At 42.4% G+C, this 26412-nt stretch overlaps 3 protein-coding genes across 3 annotated transcripts in view; 1 reads left to right on the plus strand and 2 right to left on the minus strand.

The window, feature by feature from the left end:
- Positions 1–860, minus strand: part of tlr18 (toll-like receptor 18) — a 16045-nt gene extending 15185 nt beyond the window's left edge. Inside the window, exon 1 of the mRNA XM_077527125.1 lies at positions 737–860. The gene's annotated coding sequence lies outside the window, so the exon portion shown is untranslated. The remainder of the gene's footprint in view (positions 1–736) is intronic.
- Positions 1–26412, plus strand: part of ctsk (cathepsin K) — a 90298-nt gene that overhangs the window by 14634 nt on the left and 49252 nt on the right. Inside the window, exon 6 of the mRNA XM_077527667.1 lies at positions 25658–25761. The gene's annotated coding sequence lies outside the window, so the exon portion shown is untranslated. The remainder of the gene's footprint in view (positions 1–25657; positions 25762–26412) is intronic.
- Positions 4962–26412, minus strand: part of LOC144022666 (semaphorin-7A) — a 32732-nt gene continuing 11281 nt past the window's right edge. Inside the window, exons 6-14 of the mRNA XM_077527664.1 lie at positions 25630–25737; positions 24756–24895; positions 24362–24540; positions 23033–23141; positions 21979–22183; positions 17892–18007; positions 17517–17689; positions 12751–12806; positions 4962–9823 (exon numbers count right to left, since the gene is read on the minus strand). Of these exons, the coding sequence (XP_077383790.1) occupies positions 9477–9823; positions 12751–12806; positions 17517–17689; positions 17892–18007; positions 21979–22183; positions 23033–23141; positions 24362–24540; positions 24756–24895; positions 25630–25737 (1433 nt within the window). The 3' untranslated portion in view covers positions 4962–9476. The remainder of the gene's footprint in view (positions 9824–12750; positions 12807–17516; positions 17690–17891; positions 18008–21978; positions 22184–23032; positions 23142–24361; positions 24541–24755; positions 24896–25629; positions 25738–26412) is intronic.

Below are 26412 nucleotides of genomic sequence, written 5' to 3' on the forward strand. Positions count from 1 at the left end.
ATCTTGGGCATAAAGTGGCAAAGGACATGACAAGTAGTAATATAGTACGGAGAAAGAACACTGCTGTTATGTTTGTTGTTGTAGAAAAAAAATACATTGACACTGAAAAGATTCTATTGAAAAATAAGATGCAGATTTAAAAATTTTCTTTGGATTTCTTTTGGTATTTTTATTATTATTTTTTTTGTGTTTTTAAATTTATTTATTTATTTATTTATTATTTTATTTATGTATTTATTTATTCATTCATTCATTCATTCATTTATTAGTCTTCTCTCTTCATGTCCATAGGTAATTTTTTAAATTTTGCTTTCTGATACTCACATTTTTTTTAAAAAAGCTTTCAACTTAATTAGTAGAATTTTGGCCGTAAATATTGCATTAATTCTATATTATTATTATTATTATTATTATTATTATTTGTGTGACAGTATGTTTTTTTGTTTTTTTTTGTGTTTTTTTTTTTAATAACGAATGGAAAAAAATGTATTTCAACAGCACTTTAAACTAATAGATATTCCGCACAAAAATCCTAAGAATGCACATGAAATATTTGGACCAGCTTCCCTCCTATAACTCAGCCAAAACACATCTATCTGTCAGCCACTTTTTGGGCTGCAGCCATCAGTTGAGCAACGCTACTTTTGAACGACACAAGCATCTATTCAACAGCAGAACGCTTGTTGTGGATCAAGTTGCATTAGCTTTGGCCTGATGTTTAATATTTGAAACTCACCTTAGAAGGGTGGTCAGGCGCTGACTCCTCTTCCTCAGCGTGGCCACGCGTTTGAATCGGGGCAGTGTGTCAGACCAGTTTGTATCTGTTGACTGAGCTTCCTACCTTATGTGCTTGCTCTCCCTCCTCTGCGTGTGTGCGTGTTTGTGTGTGTATTGTGTGTGTGTAATGCTCAGGAATGTGGAACGGCCTCCAAAACTTGAGTTGTTTTCTTTCACTCTGCTGAATTTACACAGACAACTTGAAAGTGGAACTATTGCCTTGTAGTGAAACATGTGCTTTATTTTTGCACTGATTTGATTTTTGACTGTATTGTATTCATGACAACATTCCCAGACGACATTTTTTGTTTGGTGAGGAAATGTGATAGATCAATTGCCAGAATAGAAAAAGCTCAAATAAACTTGTTACCGCCACAATGGGGGGACTTCCAGTTTGTACAGCAGCACAGTGATCAGTAGTAGTACAATATAAACAGGGTTTCCCTCCAGTGCTTTATAGGCCTGGCGGGCCGCCAGCTTTTTCTCGTCAGTCTTTTAAGTTACAAGTGTAGTCATGGACCAAATTTGACATGTATCTCAAGGCACCAATGTATATGAATTTGTAGTGTATACAAATGTGAACCGCAAGCAGCAAGAAAAGTATGTAGCATCAAATAGTATATAATTATCAGTTATTAATACAAATCTCAACAGTAAAGGGACAACTATGCATAAATAAAATAGACATAGGCAGACTACTGCAAGTTGTAATATGTAAATCGAAATCAGCTAGACTAGTTAGCAGCATTGTCTATACTTGACTACTATACTATACTATACTCAACAAAACTCCGTTTAAGCATGATGGTCATGAAGACTACTAATGTTAACTAGACTAAGTGCAATTTCTGGAGAAATTGCGCAGGAATGCTGAAAGCTGAACACTGAATACCTGAATGCTAAGATTTTAATGCATGTGGAATGCTTATGAAGTAAATTAATTTGGGAGATAAATTATGACTGGACAATGCCAAAAAGTGTGGAGAATAAAGATCACAATAACATATGTGGGAATGCTTCAGCATTCCCACAATTATAGGATATAGTGTAATGGCGCAACGTGCTCTTCCTTTTTGTTGCCTAATCTTACTTGTAATATTCCATTTTTCTTTACACTGATTAATGGAGTATAAATCCAGCCTTGATGTTGTGTGCGTTCTGTTTTGACTTCTAGAGATGTTAGTTTTCCATGGTGGCCTCTGATTCATTTTGTTTTTGTTTTTTTTTCCCCCTGACGTTTGTTTTGACATCCAGCTCAACTTTTCTTTATCAGTTTTGAATCGTCAATCCTTTTGTCCTCACCTTTTGTTCCATAAATAGCTTTACAGTCATACTGCGCAATTTCTGAATAACTGCCAAACAATTGGCATTCATAGCAGCATGCATGGCCAATATGGTCACTAGGCATCGAGAGGCAATGTTGAGATTTAGAAGATGAGCTTTAGTGACCCTAACATGAACTCTTGTTACGTTTCTTAATTAATGAGTATACTGTACTCGGTTGAGGAATCAAATATTTGGAGGCAGGTACTGAGGGAAAGGTTGAATGTGGATCATTAACAAGCCGCGCTAAAGGGCGGCGTGTTCTTTGGTCTGAGACGTCTGACCTTCATTGGCCTTTTCCTTCAGACTTACTCACTTCTGACAAGCTCTTGTGATGAAATAAAATACATGATACTAATTGCAGGTCTGGGCGATATGACCATAAAAATTAAAATCAGATTTTTCCACAAAATCCACATAATTGATTCCATACCACAATTTTCTTGTTAAAGAAACAAAATCACCCTCACAAAAAGGGCTGGATTGAGGTAACTAGTTTGTTGAAGACATTTTTCACTTTGTTGTTCAGTTCGAAATTTTAGGTATGGATGGTGGAGTCCTCCCTATTTATGTCTCTGGTTGTTCCGTCCCCTCGGGCTAGTCAAAAGAAGGACCGCTGCACCCAAGATTAACGGCAGAAACAAGAGGGAGGCAAAATATTGTGACTCTTTAACTCGGCAGGAGTTTCTCCAAACATAACATATTGATAAATCCGAAAAAGCTGGTTAACTCCGAGGACAACATTTCTAAAAGCAAACTCAGCAATGTTATGTGTGCCAAGTAAGTCCTACTACATAAACACATGGCACAACATGGCAGACAGCATCTCCGGGTCTTTAAAAATATTGGACATTCCTCTGAGTAGAAAAATGTCGAAATTCTGGACTGTGACAAAGTTAAACACTAGAAGATATATATATATATATATATGTCAAATGATATCAACAGACCCTCTCGAAACAGAAGAGTGGGTTTAAATCATCACTTATCATTCACTTGAGAGCAATGACCTGTAACGTCTCTCCCATAAATTGTCTGCTTACATGGATGGAATGGCCACAAACGAAATATTTTGCTCGCAGGCAGGTGAATATGTTGGTATGTAAAACGGTCATTTACCAGCCACACCTGACAGCAACAACAACCCTATTTTGAGCATCCCCAGGTGACACACCCAACACAGACCTATTCTTTTAATGCGAAGACTCCAGTTCCACAATTTAGTACGAAAGAAGACTTTTGGATTAAAGGTCAGAAGTCTTCAGAAAATTTGGATGAGTGAGAATCTTCACTGATATTTTGACAAATAATCTTCAATTAATCAGTAACCTCTATGAATCACATTTCATCTTTTCAGTTTTTCAAGTGCTTGTGAACATGAGCAAGCATGTCTGTCCTAGTGGTTTATTAACAGTAATTCAGATATAAACTCATAGCAGGAAGAGTTGAGGAGTTGTGTGTCACATGACTTGAAAGTATTGCGATACCGTGATATTAAAATTGGCAAGATATCATCGTCGTCATGTCACAACATTATTAAAAAGCAGCACATCTGTTAAAGGGGAAGTCAACCCCCCCAGATTTTTTAACAATATGTTCTATGGTCTAAATTTGGTATTTTGCTTAATATTGCGTTAGTGGAATATGCAAAATCCAGCAGTTTTTATCAATTTCAGAAGGCAGTAATTGTGCCACTTGCTGTCGAGTTAAAATGACAACACAATTGCTCAGTTCTCAGGTAACAACCAATCACAGCTTAGGTTCAGAAAACAGGTGAGCTGTGATTGGTCGTTGCCTTCGCCCTAAGCAACTGTGATGTCTTCAGTCGACAGCAAGTGGCAAAATGGCCGCCCCTGAGATGGATAGAAATGGCTGGATGTTGCTGCATAACTCATATTCCACAAATGTAATATTAATCAGAATGTTATGTTTTGACTAGTGAGGACACATTTTACATTATTGTCAAGAAATGTTTAAGGTTGACTTCCTCTTTAAAAAGACGAGGTTGTATTTAATTTGTGATATGTTCCAGCACCCTCTGGTGGCTAGTTTATTATTGCAGATAAATTTTAAGTCGGCATGTTTTGGCCACTGTGGCGGTTATCACTCCCTTAAATAATTCATACCAGCAAATATTTTTCAACATACCCATCAAAAAAACTTTACTTTTCACCCATTTGAAAGTATTGGGAACTACATAGGCCGGGATACTTTGCACCACTGAGCCAATAGGAGCACAATCTAATAAAATGGCCAAGCTTATATCTGTGTCACTGCTGTTAGTATTTATAAAAACAATAGTGCTTTTTTTCCAATATGAGTTTTTTGTTTAGCAATATAGTGAGTTTTAGAAAGTATTGCGAGGGGGAGCTTTTTTATATATAGGCCTATATCGCCAACTTCCCGACAATATCATGATAATTATCATATCGTGATAGGATATCGTTGCATCCTTACTTGAAAGTACCTTGAACTTTCTTTGGCAAAATCCTGCTGAATTGACCTGATTCTTGCCAGCAGATGGTGATGTAACACCTCCGGCATACAAGGCTTCCACCATTTTGTGACCTTACATGTGGCCACGCAGTCGTCTCTCACGTAATGTTCACTTTGGACGCCATCTTCCCTTGAGAAAATCAACATTTAATCTTTCTGGAATAGATGTTACTGCATACACTTCTAAATATTCTTAATTATGGTCATTAGGGGAGAAAGGAGAAGATATGGTGCAAATGATGGTTCTAAATAATTTTAAATTATTTGCATTTATACAGTATATACATACATTTTTAAATGGGAAAGTTGCTAATTTTTCTTGTGAGTGCAATTCATAATTTCCTGTCAAATAAAGACAGTGTCCATTTGTTTGTAGTCACATTTTATTGGTTTTCACCGCACATGTCGAGGTTAACACATGTCAATAAGGATTTGTTACATGAATATCTATTGCACCAGATATGACCTTTTGAAAAATAATGACATTATTAATATATCATGACTAAAATGAGTACGGTAGTAAGAGTTTGACACAAAAAACAAGACACAATGACAGCGGGCACAAATCTTGTACATCACTCGACCTCAGAGAAAGACGACAGCGAGCCACCTAAACACGTCCCTGAAGGCAACGTGACAAATATGGCGGGCCGGCGGCAAAACGAGTTCCAATAAGGCGGCCATTTAAAGACGTGTTTCAAACGCTTAGAATCCAATTCTGACGCAGACAGACTGCTAGCGGTAACCAAAGCAACAGGTGGAAACGGTGCTTGATCTCATTTTTGTTGAGTGGCTGTTTGTATTTAGACCACATGCAGGTCCTGACGCGACTACTTCCTGGTTGCGATATGCTGGAAAGGAGCCCTGAGGCTTCGCAGCTATAAAGGAGCTTGTATCAAAAAGCTTAGTTTTTGTACGCGAAGTTAGTTGATAGGCAGACACGTGACACAGGCGATGACATAGCGGTCGATATGAAGTCTGCCAGAGGTGGGCGTAAGCAAGTGCAAGTCACAAGTAACTCTTAAGTCTTGACCTTCAAGTTTTAAGACAATCTCAAGTGACTGTGGCAAAAAAATCAGTCAAATTCCAACGTAATTTTAAAGTAAGACGAGTTCGGCCATCTCAAGCAAGTAATAAGTAACGTCATGCATGCAATCGCACCGCTCAGTATCTGTACTTGTGTGAGTTATCTGCACGACCACATTCACAATCACAAATATTTTTAAAAATAATCTCAAAACAGTAACACATACCCAACATGTAGTATTTGACTAGCTATCCGTTAGCTAAAGTGTAACGTTAACGTAGTTCACCAGTTTTTTTGTGGTTTCTAGATGAAATTAGATATTGTGTCAGAGTTGCAAACCTTGCGTGTTGGCGGTATTCCATGAATTTAAATGTACTAAGCAGCTGATGTCCCTCCATGATGCTTCACGAGTTGACCTCTGCACTCTGCATCAAAGCAGACTGGTTGGTTGACAGGTTTGCACGCACTACACACAAAAATTACTTTTCTTGTCACAGCATCGTAAAAATGCAAATTTCTAAAAACTGTAAACAGGCAAGACTTTTCACATCATGTAATTCAAGCCGGTCGAGTACCAAGTCAAAGTTGAGTCTTTTCAAAGTTTTGGTCAAACAAGTCCTCAAGGTGACTTAAAAACCCTGTCAAGTGAAAAGAAATGTCTTCTAAAATCGACACCACAGAGAAGAGTGTTGTTAGCAACCATGTCAAATTTGAATGACTAAAAAATAAATAAATAAATAAATAAAGTACACAAAATGAGGCTTCAAAATCATGAAAAATCTCAAATGCTTTGGGTGTGACTACTGAATATACAAAAACACACCCTGCTGAAAAAAGGCTACCACTTAACCGAGCATCTTTGTTATGCCGACATATTCCTACATGTTTAAGCTGGAGGGCTTGTCCCCAGCGTCACCTGCTTGCTTTTGGAATTTAAATCATGTCATTCTTCTGTCAATAGTGTCGAGCAGGGACAGTGTGTATTTGGGGTATAGGCATAGCTAGTTAGCTAGCTAGCTAGCTAGCTAACTGCACACTGTAGCAGTAGAAATGTAGCCTACCTAGAAATAATAACTAAGTAACTCGACATTGTGCCAAATTAGGAATGACGTGAACAAAGGTTCGCAAGCTCTTATAATGTGGGCGAGGGGTAAGTCATGCTAGATGCTAAGTGTGTCATTTTAGCCCTGCCTATAAAAATCAGAAAAACTAAAATGGTGGGGAATAAAGTTTATATCCCCTCAATTCAGTTCAGTTTGTAAGAATTATCTTCACCTTTAATATATTTCGAAAAGTAGCTCAAAATTCACTTCACAGGGTCTTTAAATTTGACCAGAGTCAAGTCAAGTCACTTCTGAAGCCTGTAGCCAGTTGAATGGATGAGCAGTTGTCATGTACATGCACTAAAAGGCAGGAAAGATGATGTTGGCTCAAGGCAGTTTTTTTTTTTTTTTTTTTTTTTTTTTAAATAACATTTTTGCTCTTCGGACTATTTCTAACCGCTTTCGGTGCGCTGCAGGCAAGCAGATCCTCAAGCAACGAGCGAGAAAGGAAACGTCTCAATCCGCATTGCTCGTAAAGTCAAATAAATGTAGAGCGCAGCGAGCTGGCTCCTAATTAGCTATTAATGACAGCCAGGCCGCAGCGGACGGCCCGACACGACCGAATGATAATTTGTGGGCGCTCTGGAGAACGTTTTAATCCGCTACACGACTCTCCAGTCAGAGACTTTATGTCCGTTCGAGCAAAACGTGAAACTAGAGCTTTTCTTCATCAGCCGCTTACTGCCAAACGTACGTGACGCTTCTGTCCAGGGACTAGCAAGTTTGTTTGTATCACAGCTTTGAAACTCGGTAAGAAATACTAACGGTTACATATCACATTCCAACTATGGCATTTGAACAACCCAAAGCATCGAGACAAATGTTGACGTAAAGAGGCAGCAATGGTAGAAATCAGCATTGGCAGCAATAAAATACTTAAACATCACAAATCTAAACACAAGCCTTTTTTTTTCCTCTCCTGGTAAAAATTTTGCCCTTATGACGAAGCCTGCGAAAAATACTATAGCGACACCTTGTTTACGTCTTTGCGCTCTGTCGGATACAATTTGCTTGGTTCTATGTAGCAGAACAATTTTTTTATCGACTTCATTCAAATTCCTCGCTTGTTTGGCTATTTTTCAAAAACTGGTTTTAATTCTGCCAAAATTCAGAGAATTTCTTTTCAGGCCATATCACCCTATGCTAAAAACACGGTGATTAGCAACTGTTGTTAAAAGCAGAAAAAACTGACTTTCAGTCTGTATATCCATACTTTAACTTGGACCACCTAATTGTGTTTGGCCCACCAAACAAGTTGACCTTTCTCAAAGACTGCAAAGTAAGGCCGATATAAGGCCAGTCTTAATTTGAGCCTTCCCGGACCTGCTAAATTTGCGAAGGTGTTGCCACATTTGATGTAGTTGACCTTTTTAGAAGGCCGAGGAAAACCCGGCAAAGCTGTGAACAAGGTGTCATGGCTTGATGGCGTCTTGTTAAAAAGATGCGAGAAAAACCGCCCTTGTCTGAGGAGGAGGTGCTGAGACACAGTGATGGTCGGCAACGAGCTCTTGCTCATCCTCGTTACTTCCTGTCAAAAAAATAGATGACTCTTCCTCCCAGCGATGTTGCCCGAGTCCCAGCGATCGCGCGCTATTCTGCATGGACTGCAAAATTGTGCTTAGGAGTTGATGTCCCAGAAGTATTAAGGCTTTGAGAATCTCAATACCAGACTTTTTGTTTTTTTTCTTCTTCAAAACTACCAATGAGATGTAAGAAGTGATGCAAGATGTCTGATGTAAGAGCAGAAGTAAAGCTTCACATATCCACAAAGAAGCACAATCTAAGTCAAAATATCGAAAGAAATGGTCTGAAAGAATGTCGGCCTGGTATTGATGTTTGTTTTCAACCCAGTGGATATGTTTAGCTTTTACAGTGCGAGAGGGATGGTTCACAAAGAGGCATCAAAATATTACCATCAAAATATATTTTTACAAGATATCCGGATTATTTTGATATTAATATCAAAGTTTTAACAAGGGAAATAAGTCTTCTTTTTTTTTTCCTAAATAAATTTAAAAAAATACAATTTGATTCTATATTATTATTTTTTTTATTCTGGAAAAGGTGCCTTTATTAACTTGAAAAAAGGATTATATTCTTGAAAAAATGTTTTGTTCTCATGAAAAAAAATCTTCATGCAGGGATCGATGTCACAGCTTTAATTTGGTGGAGTAATTGGTTTATTATGCTTGTTTTTATTGACACGCCAATTCACTTCATTAAATGCGATATTAAATGCAAATTATTTTATCAGGTTACCCCAGTTTGAGAACCCCAATTTTAAAGGGGAAGTCAAGCTTAAAATTTCTTGACAATAATATGTTATATGTGACCTCACTCGTCTAAACATGACTTTCTGATTATTATTAAATTTGTGGAATATTAGTTATGCAGTAAAATCCAGCTGTTTTTACCCATCCCAGGAGCGGCCATTTTGCCACTTGCTGTCAACTGAAGATGACATCACAGTTGCTCGGGCTGTGATGTCCTCTTCAGTCGACAGCAAGTGGCAAAATGTGCCTTCTAATACTGATAAAAACTGTAAGGTTTTGCTGCTTAACTCATATTCCGCTAATGCAATATTAATCAGACTAGTGGGGTTACATAGAACTTATTATTTTCAAGAATTTTTTGCAAGGTTAACTGCCCCTTTCAGCTTCTATCTCATACTCAAATGCTCTGTGAACCAAACCTCCCGCCTATCCTGTTACTGGGAGTCATTAAGGATACGTGGTTAGCGCTAGCTGCAGTTAATGAAGCCAAACGGCCGCCGCGGCGAGCAGCAGCGACGGCCCCATGGTGGAAGCCAGCGAGGCGGCCAGCAGCCGGCCGTGGTTGACCAGCTTGAACGAGATGACCTCCACCTTGAACCCGTCCTCGGTGGCCATGCAGCGGAAGACGCCCTCCCTCAGGGGCGTGTCCACCGCCGGCCCCAGGACGCAGAAGTCGCCGGAGAAGAGGCAGGGGTAGTTCTTGATGCAGTTGTCCTTCTCCCAGCGGTAGGTGGCGTGGAAGGAACGCACGGGGCAGGGCAGGAAGATGGAGGTGTTGGATGGCACCAGCACTTCCTTGGGGGAGGTGCGACGCAGCTTGAGTGCTGTTGAAGGACAGGTGGAGAAAAGTGCTTCTATTGTTGTGATACTGGCCGTGGTTTAACCTATGAGTCATTAAGTGTGAAATTCACAGAGGTGGGCGGAAGTCACGAGTACATTTGTAGCCTTAACCTTTCAAACGTAAAGCGAGTCAAGTCCCCACTGTATTCTTCATTTCTCTCAATCGAGCACACAACCAGCATGAAGCTTAGTTAATGTCTGACCAGCCAACCGTTTGTTAAATAGTGAATATAATATTTAACATTTTCTTTTCCCCAGTTTCATCAAACGCATAATCCTTGAATCTCAATCTAATCATCGTCAGAGCTCCCTCCACTATACTGGCTTTCATGAGGTTTGCCGTCTGCACACAAAAAATATTGTTCAAAAACACATTATTTTCAAAATTAGGTTTTCAAATTTAAAACTCAAGACTTGTCATGTACGTCAAGTCGAATCTCGTGAATACCAAGTCAACTTTCATACGTTTCAGCTAAGCACGTGCCGAGTCAGAAATTGGTGACTTACTTTATGTCTGACTTGACTCAAGTCAGGTGACTTGGGTCATCCGGGAATTGCACAACTTTGTCAAGCTTTTGTGATCTGCCTATTTCCAAAACTACATATGTGGACGAGCCATTCTGTGATATAGCAGTGTGGCTAATTTACATACTACAATAGGGTTGATCTCAAATGATGTCACGTTCCCCTTATTAATATGCATGAGTCGGAAAAAATAATAGAGTAGAACACACGTGCACACATCATTTTGGGAGAGAACGACGTCCCAGGCGTGAAATTTCAACATGGTTCAATCAACAAACAGCTTTGGAACAGAAACGGTGGTTGACATGCAGAGACCTCTAAGTCGGTGGAAAGAAAGCAGTTTTCGTAGAAAGGTAAAATTTATTTTATGATCGTTGCTGACAGTCCGGTGCGGTCTAGATGACTGCTAATCTCGTGTTCGTCGCTAATTTTCGCAAAAACGAAACACACTGAAGTCACGATTTTCATTTGAAGATTTTAAGCCTACCTTTGGGCTGTTACTTAAGTCTAGTTACTGTTGTTAAAGTGGCGTGGTGACACAGTGACCGCTCACATCTTAGTGACACTGATCAACTAGCATGTTGTTGTAGGCATAGCATCATATAGCGCTGTTACTTCAGATTAATTTTCACATCTAAGCAGCAGTGGCTTCCGTTACGTAGGTAAACTTGAGGTATTTTTGGTGCATTTACACCATGACATATAGTAACTAGTTTGTTGTAGCAGGCAGCTAGCAAGGCTAACGCTGAGAAAGCAGACGGTCAACATACCTGCACTCTCTCATTTTGGGTCTGGATTTTCAGATGTTGGCCCATTTCCAACAACGAAATGTAGAGAGCGCATATAGGTGTCTTCGGTGACATGTTTCGCGTAAATCACTGTCGTTTTAATTGTACGTAGCATAGACATTCCTCTGGAAACTCCCTTCATTCGATCCCGGTCACAACATCACATAGCGGCAAACAACAAAGCAGCAGAGGTTTGTTAGAATTTATGGTGAAATAGCGAGTCAGTTAACAAGTTTTGCCTCGTACGAATAGTTGCCTGCCTGTGTTTCTTGTCCGAAAATCAAATCCCATGCACAGTGCGCTGTTCTAAAAATAGTAGTTTGGGTGTAATTGTACTGGCACATAGTTTCTTCGGCCATGGCCAAGGCTGGACTGGCACATAAAATCGTCCCTGGCATTTTGACCCCATCAGACCTGACCACCCCTACTACCAAGTAACTCTGCCATTGATGCTGATTGGTTCAGTTTGCTGTCAGTACCATAAGTGGATTAATGTGCTGTTTCCTCTAAATTCTGGCCTGATCTCCTGGGGCAAAGCACTGCATTATGCCCAAAAGATGCCGGCCCACCGGGCATCTGCCTTAATGTCAGATGGCCAGTCCAGCTCTGTCCGTAATTTGGCAGCTAGGCTGGATGAAGAGCTGCTATTTTCAAGTTGGGGTCGAATGACATAGAAATGATGTAATGATGTGTGTCGAAGGCAAAAAACTAAGCAACCCTCTAGCTCCCCCCTCTGGTGGTAATGGTCACAAAAGCCACTGGAGGCGGCCTTTTGGTTCTTCCTGTTCATTTTCGCAAGGCCGAATAATATGGGGCATAAAATAGCTGTAAATCTTGATTCTCGCTGTATTTCTACTTGTAACAGTCTATTAAGACACCTTGGAACTCATTTTAATTTGTTAAAGATGCATATGTTAGCTCTACTCTTCCTCTCCTCTAATCATTCACTCATTTTGTATGACTGACAGCTAAACACCTACGGAATTTCAACTAAGAAAGTTTATTTTTTTAGTACTTATCGCCTAAAAACAGGTGCAGTATTTTCCCCTTTAGCTTGAACAATGGCCTACAATTTGTAAGAACTGCTCATTAATTGCTTTGCCTGCTCCGAACTGGCTTTTCGGGCATAATAAAGTCATTGAGTTGAAGAAAATGCAGTAAAGCAATTAGACCGTCTTTGCTGCATAAATACACAGACTCTGCCAGTTACTGGAGCTGCAGTGCATCAATTTACAACAGGAGGACTGAAAGCCGTCAATAAAACGGGTTGTTAAGCTGTAAAATAAGAATAACACGGTGTTTATGCGACAAAGTTGCGGTAAGAAAAAAAAGACTGATTTCTGGGAAGTGACACAAGACGTCATTACTGTAAAAGAGTCTTTTATCGATTGTGGGGGGGGTGGCTGATATGGGCGAGGAGATGCTTGTCACCATATTGCCGTTTACGGTTGCATTCTGGACTCTGAAGTTGGCTTCCATGTAAGAAATTCTCCCGCCTGCAGCTTTTTTAGGACTCGGTTCAATTAAGTGATAGTCATCTTTGGACCGCTGGTTTAATTAAGATACAGAGAGCAGCCGAGAGCAGATAAAGGCCTCACCAGCAGCCTCGCCGCAAACCGACGAGTTGGATTGGTCCAGATTCTGAATCAGCATCCTGTTAAGGAGAACACACAGAGGACAGATTGCTCTTAAACACTCTTTGCAAGCAATTAGGAGCCTGCAAGTGTACTTTATATGTGCAATAAAACATGCAAAGGATACTACAGCGTCAACAAATTTGCTTCTTACTGTCTTTCATAGCAGGTAAACACTCTTAAAGTGCTGCGTGTACATTTTAAATTACAAGGAGAGCAGGAGAAATGGTAGGAGAGGAGTAGGCCTAATGGTGGAGTAAAAAGGTTCATTTGTACTACTAGACAATTATTCGACACTGAAACGTTTGGGCTAATTCGTAAGATTTATTTTCATGTTTTTGCTTCTTTTCCTGCATACTTTCAGGGGTCTTGCTTGTGCTTTGTCTGGTTTCTCACTTAAGACCGGTTTGCCATGAGTGACCATAAAATCCCAGACAAACCCCTCCACCACAATAAGCTGATGGCTCAAAAAGGGCCAGCTCTTATCATTATTAGTATAAATTATACATTTGTATTCTTCATCCCTTTAGGATAGTTTGTTTGCACAACACACAGGTCATGAAGCTACCTTAAAAATATATATATTTGTTGATGTTGTATATTCTCAGTGCCACCTTTTGTCTTATTGCTAATGATCCAGAAGAGGGACTTTCCACTTCTAAATTATTAAATACATAATGTATAATTCTTCTCTAGAGTCAGTAGAGAAACAGCTCAAAATCAAAATGGTGGCATTCATTTGCTCCAGTGGCGTGCAATAAGCCATTAAGCGGCCATTTTGGAAACTACAGGACTGTCTCAGAAAATTAGAATATTGTGATAAAGTCCGTTATTTTCTGTAATGCAATTAAATAAGCAAAAATGTCATACATTCTGGATTCATTACAAATCAACTGAAATATTGCAAGCCTTTTCATTATTTTAATATGGCTGATTATGTCTTACAGCTTAAGAAAACTCAAATATCCTATCTCAAAATATTAGAATATTTCATTAGACCAAGTAAAAAAAAAAAAAAAGCCATAATCAGCAATATTAAAACAATAAAAGGCTTGTAATATTTCAGTTGATTTGTAATGTGTCACGCCGCCACCTGTGTGACAGGCCATGCTTTTATTTTCATAGTCATGTTTCCTGTTTTATTTTGAATTTCTGATTCCCCTCTCACCCCAGGTCACTTGCCCTTCCTGCCACGCCATAATTACCGGTCCCCGCCCTTGATTATCACCACCTGCCACCAATCACCTACTGCAATAAAAGCCAGCTGCATTCTCCCCTCAGTGCCGAAGTGTCACCGTCAGTGCATGGAAGCGTCCCACAGTCCTTATGTCCTTGTTCATGTTGCCTAGCGTTGTTGCCTTGTTTTTGTGCCTTTTCCTCCCTTTTGGAGCGCCTTTAGTTACCCCTTTTGCCTTGTGCCCTTTTTCCTCCCTAGCGGAGCGCTTTCTGTTGTCCCCAGTACCTTTTGCCTGTTTTTTCCTCCCTAGTGGAGCGCTTTTTGTTCTCCACTTTTTCCCCTCCCTGTTCTCCTCTCAGTTTGAGAGGAGACCTCTGTTGGCCGGAAATAAACCTGCTGCCTTGGTGGCCTACCTTACGCCTGCGTCTGAGTCCTACCTCTCCACGTCGTGTCAGTACACTTCGGCCAGCATGGACCCAGCAGGAAAGGTCGAGGCTGCGCTGCAGAGCCTTGAGCTCCGGCTTGCCAACCAGGAAAAGGTTCAGCAAGCCGTGGTTTCGGAGCTGAAGGAGCTGTCGAGCCAGGTCCAAGGACTGGTGAGCCAATCGCGGCGTCGAGCTCCAGCCTCCACCGGACAGCTACCCCTCCCCGAACTCTCTGTCCCGACCACGTCATTCACCGGGGTAGGATTGAGACTGGCCTCCCCAGAACGATACTCCGGTGAACCTGGACAATGTCAGACCTTTCTCACGGAGTGTGACATCCATTTTGAACACTCACCACAGGCATTTTCCACAGCTCGGTCCCGGGTAGCCTTCATGGTGTCCCACCTGACTGGACGAGCCAAGACCTGGGCAACCGCGGAATGGGCCAGGGGCTCCCCGGTCTGCCAAAATGTACAGGATTTTCAAGCCGCCTTGCGCCAGGTCTTTGATCCCGACAACAATGACCGAGAGAAGGCACGAGCATTGAGCCGGCTCCAACAAGGCAAAGAACCCGTCAGCGATTACGCAATCCGCTTTCGCACCTTGGCCACAAACAGTGGCTGGAACTCCACAGCGTTACAGGACCACTTTCTGAAAGGACTCTCACCCGCCATACAAGAACTCCTGATTCCCGTGGACCTTCCAACCAACTTGGATGCTCTGATCTCCCTAGCGATTCGTGCTGATCATCGCCGACGAGAGTTGACCAAGTCCAGCGGGCACCATAGAAGGGTGGAACCAACCCCCTTTTCACCGCCAATGGAAACAGAAATGCCACAGCTCATCATGCCTCCCCGACCAGGGCCAAGGGAAGTGCCTAACGTCGAGGAGGAACCCATGCAGCTTGGTCGGGCCCAGTTAACCACCGAGGAGCGACAGCGTCGCCGCCAAGAAGGTCGCTGCTTCTACTGTGGTGAACTTGGTCATCTGGTAGGAACTTGCACCGTGAAAAGAGGTTCACCGGTGAGTTTCTCGTCACCCCGACCTGCTAAGACACAAAGAATCACGCAAGCCCAGATACGCCACCATGCTATGACCATGGACATGCCAGCCCTCATCGACTCCGGTTCCGACGAGAGCCTCATGGACTGGGGCCTCGTTAAGCAAGTACGAGCCACCACCGAACCCCTTCCCCGGACCATCCAGGCCAGAGCCCTGAATGGCAAGGAACTCTTCAGCATCACCCACATCACCGAACCCCTGGAAGTACGAATTGGACAACACATCGAAAATCTCCGTTTCCATGTAATCCAAGCTTCGTCACCCACTTTGGTTCTGGGACACCCTTGGCTACGTCAACACAACCCCCGAATTGACTGGAACTCCGGGAATATACTGGATTGGGGAAAAGATTGTAGGGATCACGTTTTGGACCAATCAGCGACCAGTGCATCCTCAGCCGCAGTCAACCTGGTCACCTTTGAGTCTCTCGATCCTGAACCTCGCCAGTCACCGCCTCAAGCCCCCGAGTCTCGCCGGGCGCATCTCCAAGACCCTGAGCCACACCAAGTCTCTGCATCATGTCACGCCAAGTCTCTGCATCAGGTCACGCCAAGTCTCTGCATCACGCCGACCAAGCCAAAGCCGACCACGCCGAAGCCGACCACGCCGAAGCCGACCACGCCGAAGCCGACCACGCCGAAGCCGACCACGCCGAAGCCGACCACGCCGAAGCCGACCACGCCGAAGCCGTCCACGCCGAAGCCGTCCACGCCAAAGCCTGTCACGCCAATTCTGCCACGTTTCGCCAAGTCTGCCAAGCCTGTCACGCCAATTCTGCCACGTTTGCCAAGCCTGCCACGCCTGTCACGCCAATTCTGCCACGTTTGCCAAGCCTGCCAAGCCTGTCACGCCAATTCTGCCACGTTTCGCCAAGTCTGCCAAGCCTGTCACGCCAATTCTGCCACGTTTGCCAAGCCTGCCACGCCTCGTCAAGTCTGCCAAGCTTGCCACGCCACGTCTGCTACGCCTCGCCAAGTCACGTCAAGTCCGCCCGCGGACTCTTCTATCGGGAACATCCTGAACGGCCCCTTGTCTGGCTTCATGGTCGCCCTCCTGGACTGCCCTTTTGTCTGGGACGGAGGGGTGGGCCGTGTTCCCACCTCCGTGCCCCCTTCCGCCCACCCTTGTTTTTGGACTCTTTGGGTCGGATGGCCGTCAGGAGCCGGCCATTGAGGGGGGGGTACTGTCACGCCGCCACCTGTGTGACAGGCCATGCTTTTATTTTCATAGTCATGTTTCCTGTTTTATTTTGAATTTCTGATTCCCCTCTCACCCCAGGTCACTTGCCCTTCCTGCCACGCCATAATTACCGGTCCCCGCCCTTGATTATCACCACCTGCCACCAATCACCTACTGCAATAAAAGCCAGCTGCATTCTCCCCTCAGTGCCGAAGTGTCACCGTCAGTGCATGGAAGCGTCCCACAGTCCTTATGTCCTTGTTCATGTTGCCTAGCGTTGTTGCCTTGTTTTTGTGCCTTTTCCTCCCTTTTGGAGCGCCTTTAGTTACCCCTTTTGCCTTGTGCCCTTTTTCCTCCCTAGCGGAGCGCTTTCTGTTGTCCCCAGTACCTTTTGCCTGTTTTTTCCTCCCTAGTGGAGCGCTTTTTGTTCTCCACTTTTTCCCCTCCCTGTTCTCCTCTCAGTTTGAGAGGAGACCTCTGTTGGCCGGAAATAAACCTGCTGCCTTGGTGGCCTACCTTACGCCTGCGTCTGAGTCCTACCTCTCCACGTCGTGTCATAATGAATCCAGAATGTATGGCATTTTTGCTGATTTAATTGCATTACAGAAAATAATGGACTTTATCACAATATTCTAATTTTCTGAGACAGTCCTGTAAGTACACTGTAACAAATTGCTTTAAAAATACGGTTGAATTTTCAGCAGTAGTGCACAGTTTTTCATGAATACAGTTGAATACCTTAAATTCTGACGTCATGGAGGAACAAATACAACAAGCTTCTGTAAAATAATACAGTACAAAGCAGTTCCCTTCTCTTTTTTTACAGTAAGGTACTGCAATTGTACGGTATAGTAAGTATTTTCTTTTTCATTCAATGAGACACATACCCAGACGTGACGTTATATCCTGGCGGGATGGCGATGCACCTCCTCCTGGCCCTGTCCCAGCCGCAGTACGGGTCCCGGGAGAGGATGCACTCGCGGCACGTGTCGCCATAGCGACCGCAGTCGGCCAGCGGCAGCCGCTGGACCTCCATCGCCGTAGCAACGTACAGGTGACCCTACGGCAAAACGAGCAGTTTTGGAATTCTTTGGATTTCTAATCAAGATAAGAGCTGTCTCGTTTCCAGACGGGAATCCTGTCTCGATTCATAGCCTGGTTTCTTTGTGAAGTCGATAACAGAATACTAAGTAGCCTCATCAATCGCTATGAGAGCATAAATGATTGATTGGCAAGACACGTGGCCCTGGTGTTGCGCGTACCTTTTGCGGGTTGATGGCCATGTTGAGGACAGGCCCCTCGTTGCGGAACATGGAGTACTGGGAGACGATAAACACTCCTTCGCTGCTGTGAAGAACTTTGAGGACTTTTCCTTGCTCTGTCGGCAAAGATAAAGTGGACAAAATCCTGAAGTCTTTGGACCGCTTCCACTCGTAGATAGTGTTAATTTTAGCCGCCATTTTTAAATTTAGTCTCAGTTCTTGTCCAGTTTCAATCACGTTAGTTTTTATCATAGTTAGTCAACCTCATCCCATATTTTATATAGTCCTTTTTTAGTCGACTATAAATCTAGCATTTTAGTCTTCATTTTAGTCCAAGAAAACATCATTTTATTCATCTAGTTTTAATCAACAAAAACTGGCACCGTTTTAGTCTAGTTTTAGTCAGGACAATCATTTAAACCATGTTTTTTTTTGTTTGTTTGTTTGTTTTTGTCAGCAGATTATGTTGAACATTTCAGATCTAAAATTTTCACATAAAATTTTCTCTCATCTTTTTTTTTTTGATGAAAACTTTTACACACAATTACAGTACGTCAACAAGTGTCTACCATGGCTCCATGCTATGAGCTAGTAAGTTAGCCAGCATTAGTTAGTGGTTGGATTAACATTATTATTGTTATAGTGACAGATTAGCAAAAACAAGATTTAGCAAAATCATATCTTTCATCCCGTTTTTGTTCATGAACTAAACTGTCCTTAAAGTGAAGTACATTTTTGTCTTGTCTTTATTCATTGACAAAAATGCATAGTGATTTAATCCGAGTTATTGTTTATTAATGAGGATTTTAGTCCAGTCTAGTCTAGGCTTAGTACAATGAAAAATGTGTGTTGACAAAATTATTTTTGTTTAGTTTTCATTGACGAAATTAACACTACTCGTAGGTGGGCTGCCAGGTCAAAAGGAATAAAGCACAAAAAGGTCGAAAGTGAGCTCTGGTTGATGTGACGCACTTGTCAAAAATGTGAGCATCCGTCAACGAAGAACCGCGACGGAGCTGGAAATCACAAAGACAGAAACTGACCCAGTTTTCATGGCACTGATGACGAGAATAAAGATTAGTGGCGAAGCGTTTTATATGAGTGGATTTTATTCTTGCAGATTTGTAGCGGGCTGGCAAATACTCCCACAGGGAATATTTGTGTAAGTCCATCCTTTCTTTTTTTTTTTTTCTTCCGACAATGAAGCCCTTTCATCACATTCCCAGCACGGTTCTTCTTAGTTTTTCCTGTCCTAACTTCTTTTCCTCAAACTTCAAACCCTCTTTTGTCAAAGATAATGTAACTCATTTCATCTGGTTTATTGTATGAGATGGTCTATTTCCAGCTCTGTTATCAAGACAGTAGATCAGCAGCAACATGGCAGCAGCAGGCGGCACTGCGGGATGAAAACGGGTGACAGTGCACAACTTCAGCTGCTGAGTGGACACAATCGTATTTTTTTTTCTTTTTTTTTTTGTCTTACAACAGTCTTTATTTGAAAGCTTGCACTCTTGGAGAAAAGGCCAAAAAGTTGTGCTGGGGTTTATCTTGGTCAGGCTCTTCACACACAAATGCTGAAGATAAATTTCTTTCAGCACGCCAGCTCTAACTGTCACTGTTTTTTTTCCGGTGATGGCCATCCGACTGGAGTGAGCAAAAGGTGGCGACCGCTGATGCTAGTTTGGGTCAACAACATGAGGATAGCAGAAAAATATGGCTAGTACCACTAATAACCCTGAAATTGCAGACCCTCCAAACTCATTTAGGTGAGCACTATGGGAGCATTTCGGCTACCTGGCTGAAAATAGAGATGGAAATTGCGTCGTCGACAAGACTCACATCTGTTTCTTGTAAGTGCTTCAAAAAAAAAAAACTCCCAGAGTCTTGTCAAACATGTTTGTGCACCATCTCAAAATTAATTTAAGTGGGCCAAGGATAAAAAAAAAAAAAAACACAGGCATGCCTCCTCTGACAAATGTATTACAGTATATCAATATATTATTATAATATTACTATTATTATTGTTATTATACTAGGGCTGGGTTTATTTGGTTATTATTATTTTATTCGGGTTAGATTCATAAAGCCAGAAATCTATTATTTTAATATTTATTTTCCACATAAATGCATGTGAAAATATCATTTTAAAGCCTACATTTTTTTTGTATGTGTGCATATTGTTTTTATCGTGCTGTTTTCTTGAAAATTTCTGCTCTCAGAAATTTTAAAGTAATTTATTACCTTTACAAAAGACCTAACTTGTACTTTAAAACAATTTATTATATTTACATTTTGTATTTACAATTATTTATTTATTACAATTATGAAATTGCTGATGTCAGATTTTGTGTAACACTTAAGTGATTAGAACACACGTTACTTTCATGAACAAAAATAAATTTAATTATTTGAGCAATTACTGACTCCATATCATTTAATTTGGAATTTAATGTGTTTGTAATTTTTAATCGTGTCCTTGAAAAGATTGATGTTTCATGAATGTATATTCATCAATACTGGATTAAATAGAATCGAATCAAATTGAATTTAACCCTTGTGAATCGAAATGGAATCAATTCAGGAAATTAGTGTCAATATCCAGCCCTATATAATAATATTATTTAAAAAAAAATCGAATGATGTATCAAATTGTGGGTCAGAAATTGAGATTAACAGTAACAGCAATGGCGCTTTGGTTGTAATTAGACTTGGATATGTCAAAGATTAACAACCAAATTGATTTCAGCACTTTGAGTTGCATTTTTGTGCATGAAAAGTGCGATATAAGTAAAGTTTTATTTGATTTGATCTGACTTTATCAGTCATTTTTATAAGGTTCTACATCCACCACTGGATACCTTGGTAGCCGACTTGTGAAATTCTTCTACTTTTGCGAACTATAATATGGAGCTGTTCTGATGATTTTATTGCAGCTTGTTTGTGCGTGAACATTTGTGTCAAGTAGCTCTCCAAAAGGGATCACACGAATCGGAGCACAACTGTGCCGTTTCAGACGTAGAAAAGGTTGAACCGGTTGCCTTGGAGTCCAATGATTAGCCCCATCAGTGTCGATTGAATTTGGAGGGACACAAATGCCCTCCCACTGTCACCCTGTTTCTGACGGTGCGACTGCTTGCTGCTTTATTCAATTTCTTGCTGGCCGCACAGTCGTCCCGGTAGACGTGAACGTTCTCGAGCTGCTGTGAAAGGCACAGCGATGTCATCCATGCTGAGAGTCGAGAAGGCGACAGGAGAGCGTTCTCGTCCTCCTTCAGACGTCAATATGCTCCACTTTCTTTTGAGGCCATCAGGTCGCATCCCTCCTGTTGCTGCCACACTTCATTCCGCCATTGCATCTTTCTCTCTCAAATTGTTTTTTTCTTTTGCTATTTTTAGCCGCTCATATTGGACTGACAGTCCTGTGAATTTGCTTGCCGAGACTCTTAAGCCGATAGATGTGACATCTCCTGTGAACACGACGAGAGCGGCACACATATGACTTGTGATGGTTGCCATGGTGATCTCCCTCAGGCGCCAGGCAATTTTTGGAGGACCTTCTCGGAGCGACGGCAGCTGCGCGGCGTGCATGTTTGATCACGTTGAAATGAAATATCTGAGTGCTCTTGGTGCAATTGATGTTTGGAAGGATTCTAAATGTCATGGACAAATGATGACTAATTAATTAAAAGAACTGCACTGTTCTTCCAACATTTAGTCTGTACTGCTGAGTGTTAGTTTGAATTTTCTTTGCAATCTTGAATCAGTGCCAGGTGTACTCTTTCACACTGAGCTGGTGGGAGTCGTGGTTGATTAGTGGTGTTTGTCTCGGGGTTTATCTTGGCTTCACACTGGCAGATTCACAATCTAGGGACTAGAGATTCCTGTCTTTATGAAGTAAAATAGCAGATACAGTTTAGCATCAAGGAACTCCTTCCTTTCTGGATAACCGAAGACTTTTTGTTCTGCTGCTTTTCACGGAAAATATTAAAGAATCTGATCTAATTTTGTCTTGAGCTCAAAACCCGAACTGAAAAGAGTATTATTCTCCCCAAAACCAACAACAGTACTTGCTGAATTTGGACGTTACCTGTTCCGAGGTAAAGCACACTGTAGTGCTCGTCGTTGACGGCCAGGACGATGTCCGCAACAGTGTGTGTGATTTGGTCGTCCATCGGCAGGTCCAGCGGGGCTACGCCCACCGGCCGGATCACATCCTCGATTTCCGGGTGATAGCGAATCACGCCCAGGTTTTTGAGGTCATTTCCTCCTGCCGAGGAATTCTTTCGACCACACTGTGAGGAGAAGCGACGGAATCAGAATCAGCTGGAGTGGAAGGATACCAATTGTAACCCTGTTGTTTCAACCCTAACCCAGGCTTTATCTATGGGCTCTTTGCACAACTATCTCAGTAACTACAACAACATTGGCCAGACACACCTGGATTAATCAGATTGTCCACTCATGAAAGACAGGAAATGAAGGAGTGGTGTTGAGTTCAGGAAGTAGTGGATTTGTGCAAAGAGCCATTAATCCCTAATATGAAACTGTAATTTGAAACACTAGCCTTTGTTTAAAACCGGCCTAAATCCTTGTTTTAGCCTAATCTAGGCTTTAATCCAGGAGACAGCAAATTCTCAGTTGAACTATTTACGGGATGCCAGAAAAGATCGAGTACATAGCTGTGGAGACTTTTCTGTTAGATGCGGAAAAAAGTCTAATCTGTTCAAAAAGGGTTTCTACTCTTATACTGTCTTGGCCGCCCACCCACATGGGGGATGGCTCAGCCTCGCCCATGTGAAAATGTGTGACCTGATGGTTGTTTAACTAGTTTCAACCAGAAAAGTGTGCCAGATAGAAGGAAGGCGCCAAGCCACGACATGTCACAGCAACACTCCGGCCTTGCTCAATTCTCCTATATAATCATTAAGAGGCCTAGCTAACAATAAATGTGAACCCAAAATCTGGAAGTGAACTCTTACCCTATCTTTAAAAAAAATATTGCAAAACCCTAACCCTGGCCATGTCGTTGTGACCTCCCACCATTGAATTTTGAACACACTGCGAGAAAAGGGACTGAACAAGAGCAACTAGATTTGAAAGATAACTGGACCTGGACGAGTCGTTCAACTGCATATCCTTACCATCCCTGGTCGACTTCCGATGAAGGAGTTGCTGTAGCCTTTCAGCTTGGATGTAGAGAAGGCCTGGTCGATGTCTTCAATGGAGTAGGCGCAGATCACAGTTCTGCCCCTAGTAAACAAAGTCCACATGATAAATCGCTGGCACAGATTATGGTTGTACCGCTGGTAAAAACTGCCTGATTGATGAAAGTTCTGATGGCAACTTTCACCGCTTCTTTTATCTTTAATGTTCACTATACTACTCCTAACAACCAGGAGACTGCATATTCTCAGTTCAACTATTTACTGGATGCCCGAAAGATCAAGTACACAGCTGTGGAGCCTTACCCCGGGTTTTCACTGGATGCTGTTGCGGTGCGGTTGCGGTGCGGTGCGTCTTGACTGCGTGCTCCGGACGGGTCAATTTTTTTGTCAATCCACACCGGCTCCGCACAGCTGCGGTCCGGCAGCTCCGTCGCCGCCCACTTCCCAACGTGTCTCGCGGGACCGCGCGCGCGCGATCATGTGGCATTTCACAACGAGAGGTGGACTTCTTTTGATTTAACCTTTTCTTCTTCTTCTGCTATGAGATTCCATGCAGCATCCTTTTTTTGGTTGTCCTTGTAAAGTATATTAATAACGAGAGTCGGGTCAGTGCGGGTCCACTCTTTATTTCTGTCTTCCCCGTCCGGCTGCCGCTCAGTACGGCAAGCGAGACGGGCACAACAAGCAATCCCGAACATCAAACTCACAATACATTACAGTCCTTATAAAAAGGATGTGCCGTGTCATATATTATTTTGTGGTTTTCCACCTCCAATATAAACCTCTCCTCGTCCATGTTCGCTGGTGTCTAAACCGTGAATGAGCACATGGCCCGGCGACGCCCACGTCACGTTTTGCTGAAAAACTTGCGAAATAGGAGCTGGCGAGTGTTTTATTCTGAAAGGTAACCGGTAATTTATTTTGAAACTGCCTCGGTCTTCCTGTCCCGCTCGATGTGTTTTGTGCTAGCTTGCCATTTGCCGGAGGCCTACCGCTGCGGCGTCCGGCAAAAATAGAAAATAGGCTATCCTTGCGGAAGGCTTGCGGCACGCCGCAGGCCTTCCGCAGTCGACACGCAACGCACCCGCAAGCGGTGTAAACTGCACCATTCGAATGAATGGAATCTAATTGCTTGCGTCGCCGGACCGCACCGCAACCGCACCGCAACCGCATCCAGTGAAAACCCGGGGTTACAGTGACACAACAGCCTAGCTCAAGTCAGCTACCTAATCATAAAGAGCCCAAATCGAACAATCCCTCCTGTTTGAGTGACCGTAAGGAGATTGAGTTTGCGTTCCAGCTCACCAGGCATTGGAAAAGAGGCCGTACATGACGCCAGCCCGCTTGTCCTGCGCGGTCAGAACCACTGCCTGCTTCATGTTGTTGTACTGCTGCTGAGTGTTTCCGGCACCGCACATGACGCGCGCCTTCATGAAGGTGGTCCACGAGTCGGCCAGCAGGTTCCTGATCCCTCCCTCGTCCACCTGTGCAAAAAGAAAGATTGATGTCTAAAACCGAATTGCAGAGTTGACGAAGATCTAGAACGGTTGTTCTAAAACGGATAATATTGCTGCTTTGAAAATTTGCGGGTGTTCAACCACGAATGTGGCAAATTTTGTCTTTGTTCTTGAAAAGATTCCGACCTTTTCTTAAAAGAGTAGAACTTGATTCTCATGACATTTCTGAGGTTCGTGCTTACCGTGCAGATACGGCCGATGCGGGCCCGGTATGGCTCCTCGTCCACTCGGGCGGTCTTGTTGATCTCACTGAAGAAGAAATAAATCTCCTCCTTGTACTTGAGTGAAGACGGGATGATGGCGGCTCCAGCAAACTGAGGGTCTGAGTGGCCAGATATAAACATGAGATGCTGACCGGAACCCAAAAGATAAACCGTTTTTGGGGTTGTAAGCCTAAACCCTGTAACCCTGTAACACTGGCATGAACATAAACTGTGGAATTCTAATTTGAAAAAATGAGCAGAAACTTTGAAACCCTAACTCTTGGGGCAATTTGTGATTTGAGATTAACATTGCCATTATCATTCTGACCAAACATATTTCTTCACCATTGACTAATACTTCGGACGAGAATTTTTTAACCAAACCGTAAACCAAATGACAAGTTCCACACTCTTGTTTCTGCGCTACTCCTCCGAGGTTATTTTAGTTATCTAAAACGAATGGAAAAAAAATGCGATGGTACGATAGATTTATTTTGATATTTTAACCGCCGGAATACGGACGTTTGAAAGTGTGTCACACAGAAGTGACGTCATCTAGCAGCAGCCAATAGAAAAGCACCTTCAGATGACTTCGCTCCCATGGTGTTTTTTAAAATATTGCGCACAAGTAATAAACATTTAAAACTAAAACAAATACTGAAACTAACTAAAACTATAAATAAAGATGACTTGACTTGACTAAACTAAAACTAAGCATTTATTAAATAACTAAAACTAATAAAAACTAACAGAACCACCCTGAAAACTAATTCAAACTAAATTTAAAAAGCAAAACTCAAAACGAAATGAAATGAAATGAAAATTCCCAAACTGAAATAACCCTGCTACGTACTCAGCAACCAAATGTTCTCTGTCTTCAGGAGCTTCTGGGGACCAAAGGTGCGGCGGATGGAGCCGACGTGACCTCCCACCGCCGACATGGCCGAATATAGACTGCCATCTGAGAGGAGAACAACAGCAGCAGGTAAGAAAACGGCCAAAATGGAGCCTGATGGATGATTGAGGATGCAGAGAGAGAACATTAAACACAGAAGCAAGGCAGAAGCCCTGGGGGGCTCAACACAATAAAGATGAAGTAGAGGAGAAAAGAGAGCCAGAATGAAGGCAGCAAGCAGGCTGACAGCCACCAACACACATCAGCCTCTTTTTCAGCTTTGTTTCCATAGCGATCGTCATTAAACCTGGAATAATTAAGACCCCATTAAGTCAGCTACTGCTCTGTAATAGGTGGCAAGTACAGGATGATGATGTCATGCGACAAAAAAATCTCATCAAGGTTCAATCTCCACTTCAGGTTAAATGTAGCTACTAGTTTCAAGGATCTGCAATATATGCTCAATCAGTCTTCTGCCGAAAGTGCCACTTTGTTGTTCAGTCCCCTTCATGCTGCTCAATGAAGACGTTTCGATTCACCACCCTAACGACTTAATCAGCTGATCGTTACGGGAGGTCCTGATTAGAAGCTCGGCCACACACTTGTCCCATCGATCGCCTATTTGCCGAGTGTCCTGCATTGCAAACTACCTTCAGTTTTGTCTTGGGTGAGAGAGGGCGGAAAAAGTCCTTCTGTGTCAGAAAGTTGAACAAACTCTTTTGTGGCAGTCACCTAGAAGAT

This window comes from Festucalex cinctus, chromosome 7 (assembly GCF_051991245.1).
Source record: "Festucalex cinctus isolate MCC-2025b chromosome 7, RoL_Fcin_1.0, whole genome shotgun sequence".
NCBI classification, from domain to species: Eukaryota; Metazoa; Chordata; class Actinopteri; order Syngnathiformes; family Syngnathidae; genus Festucalex; species Festucalex cinctus.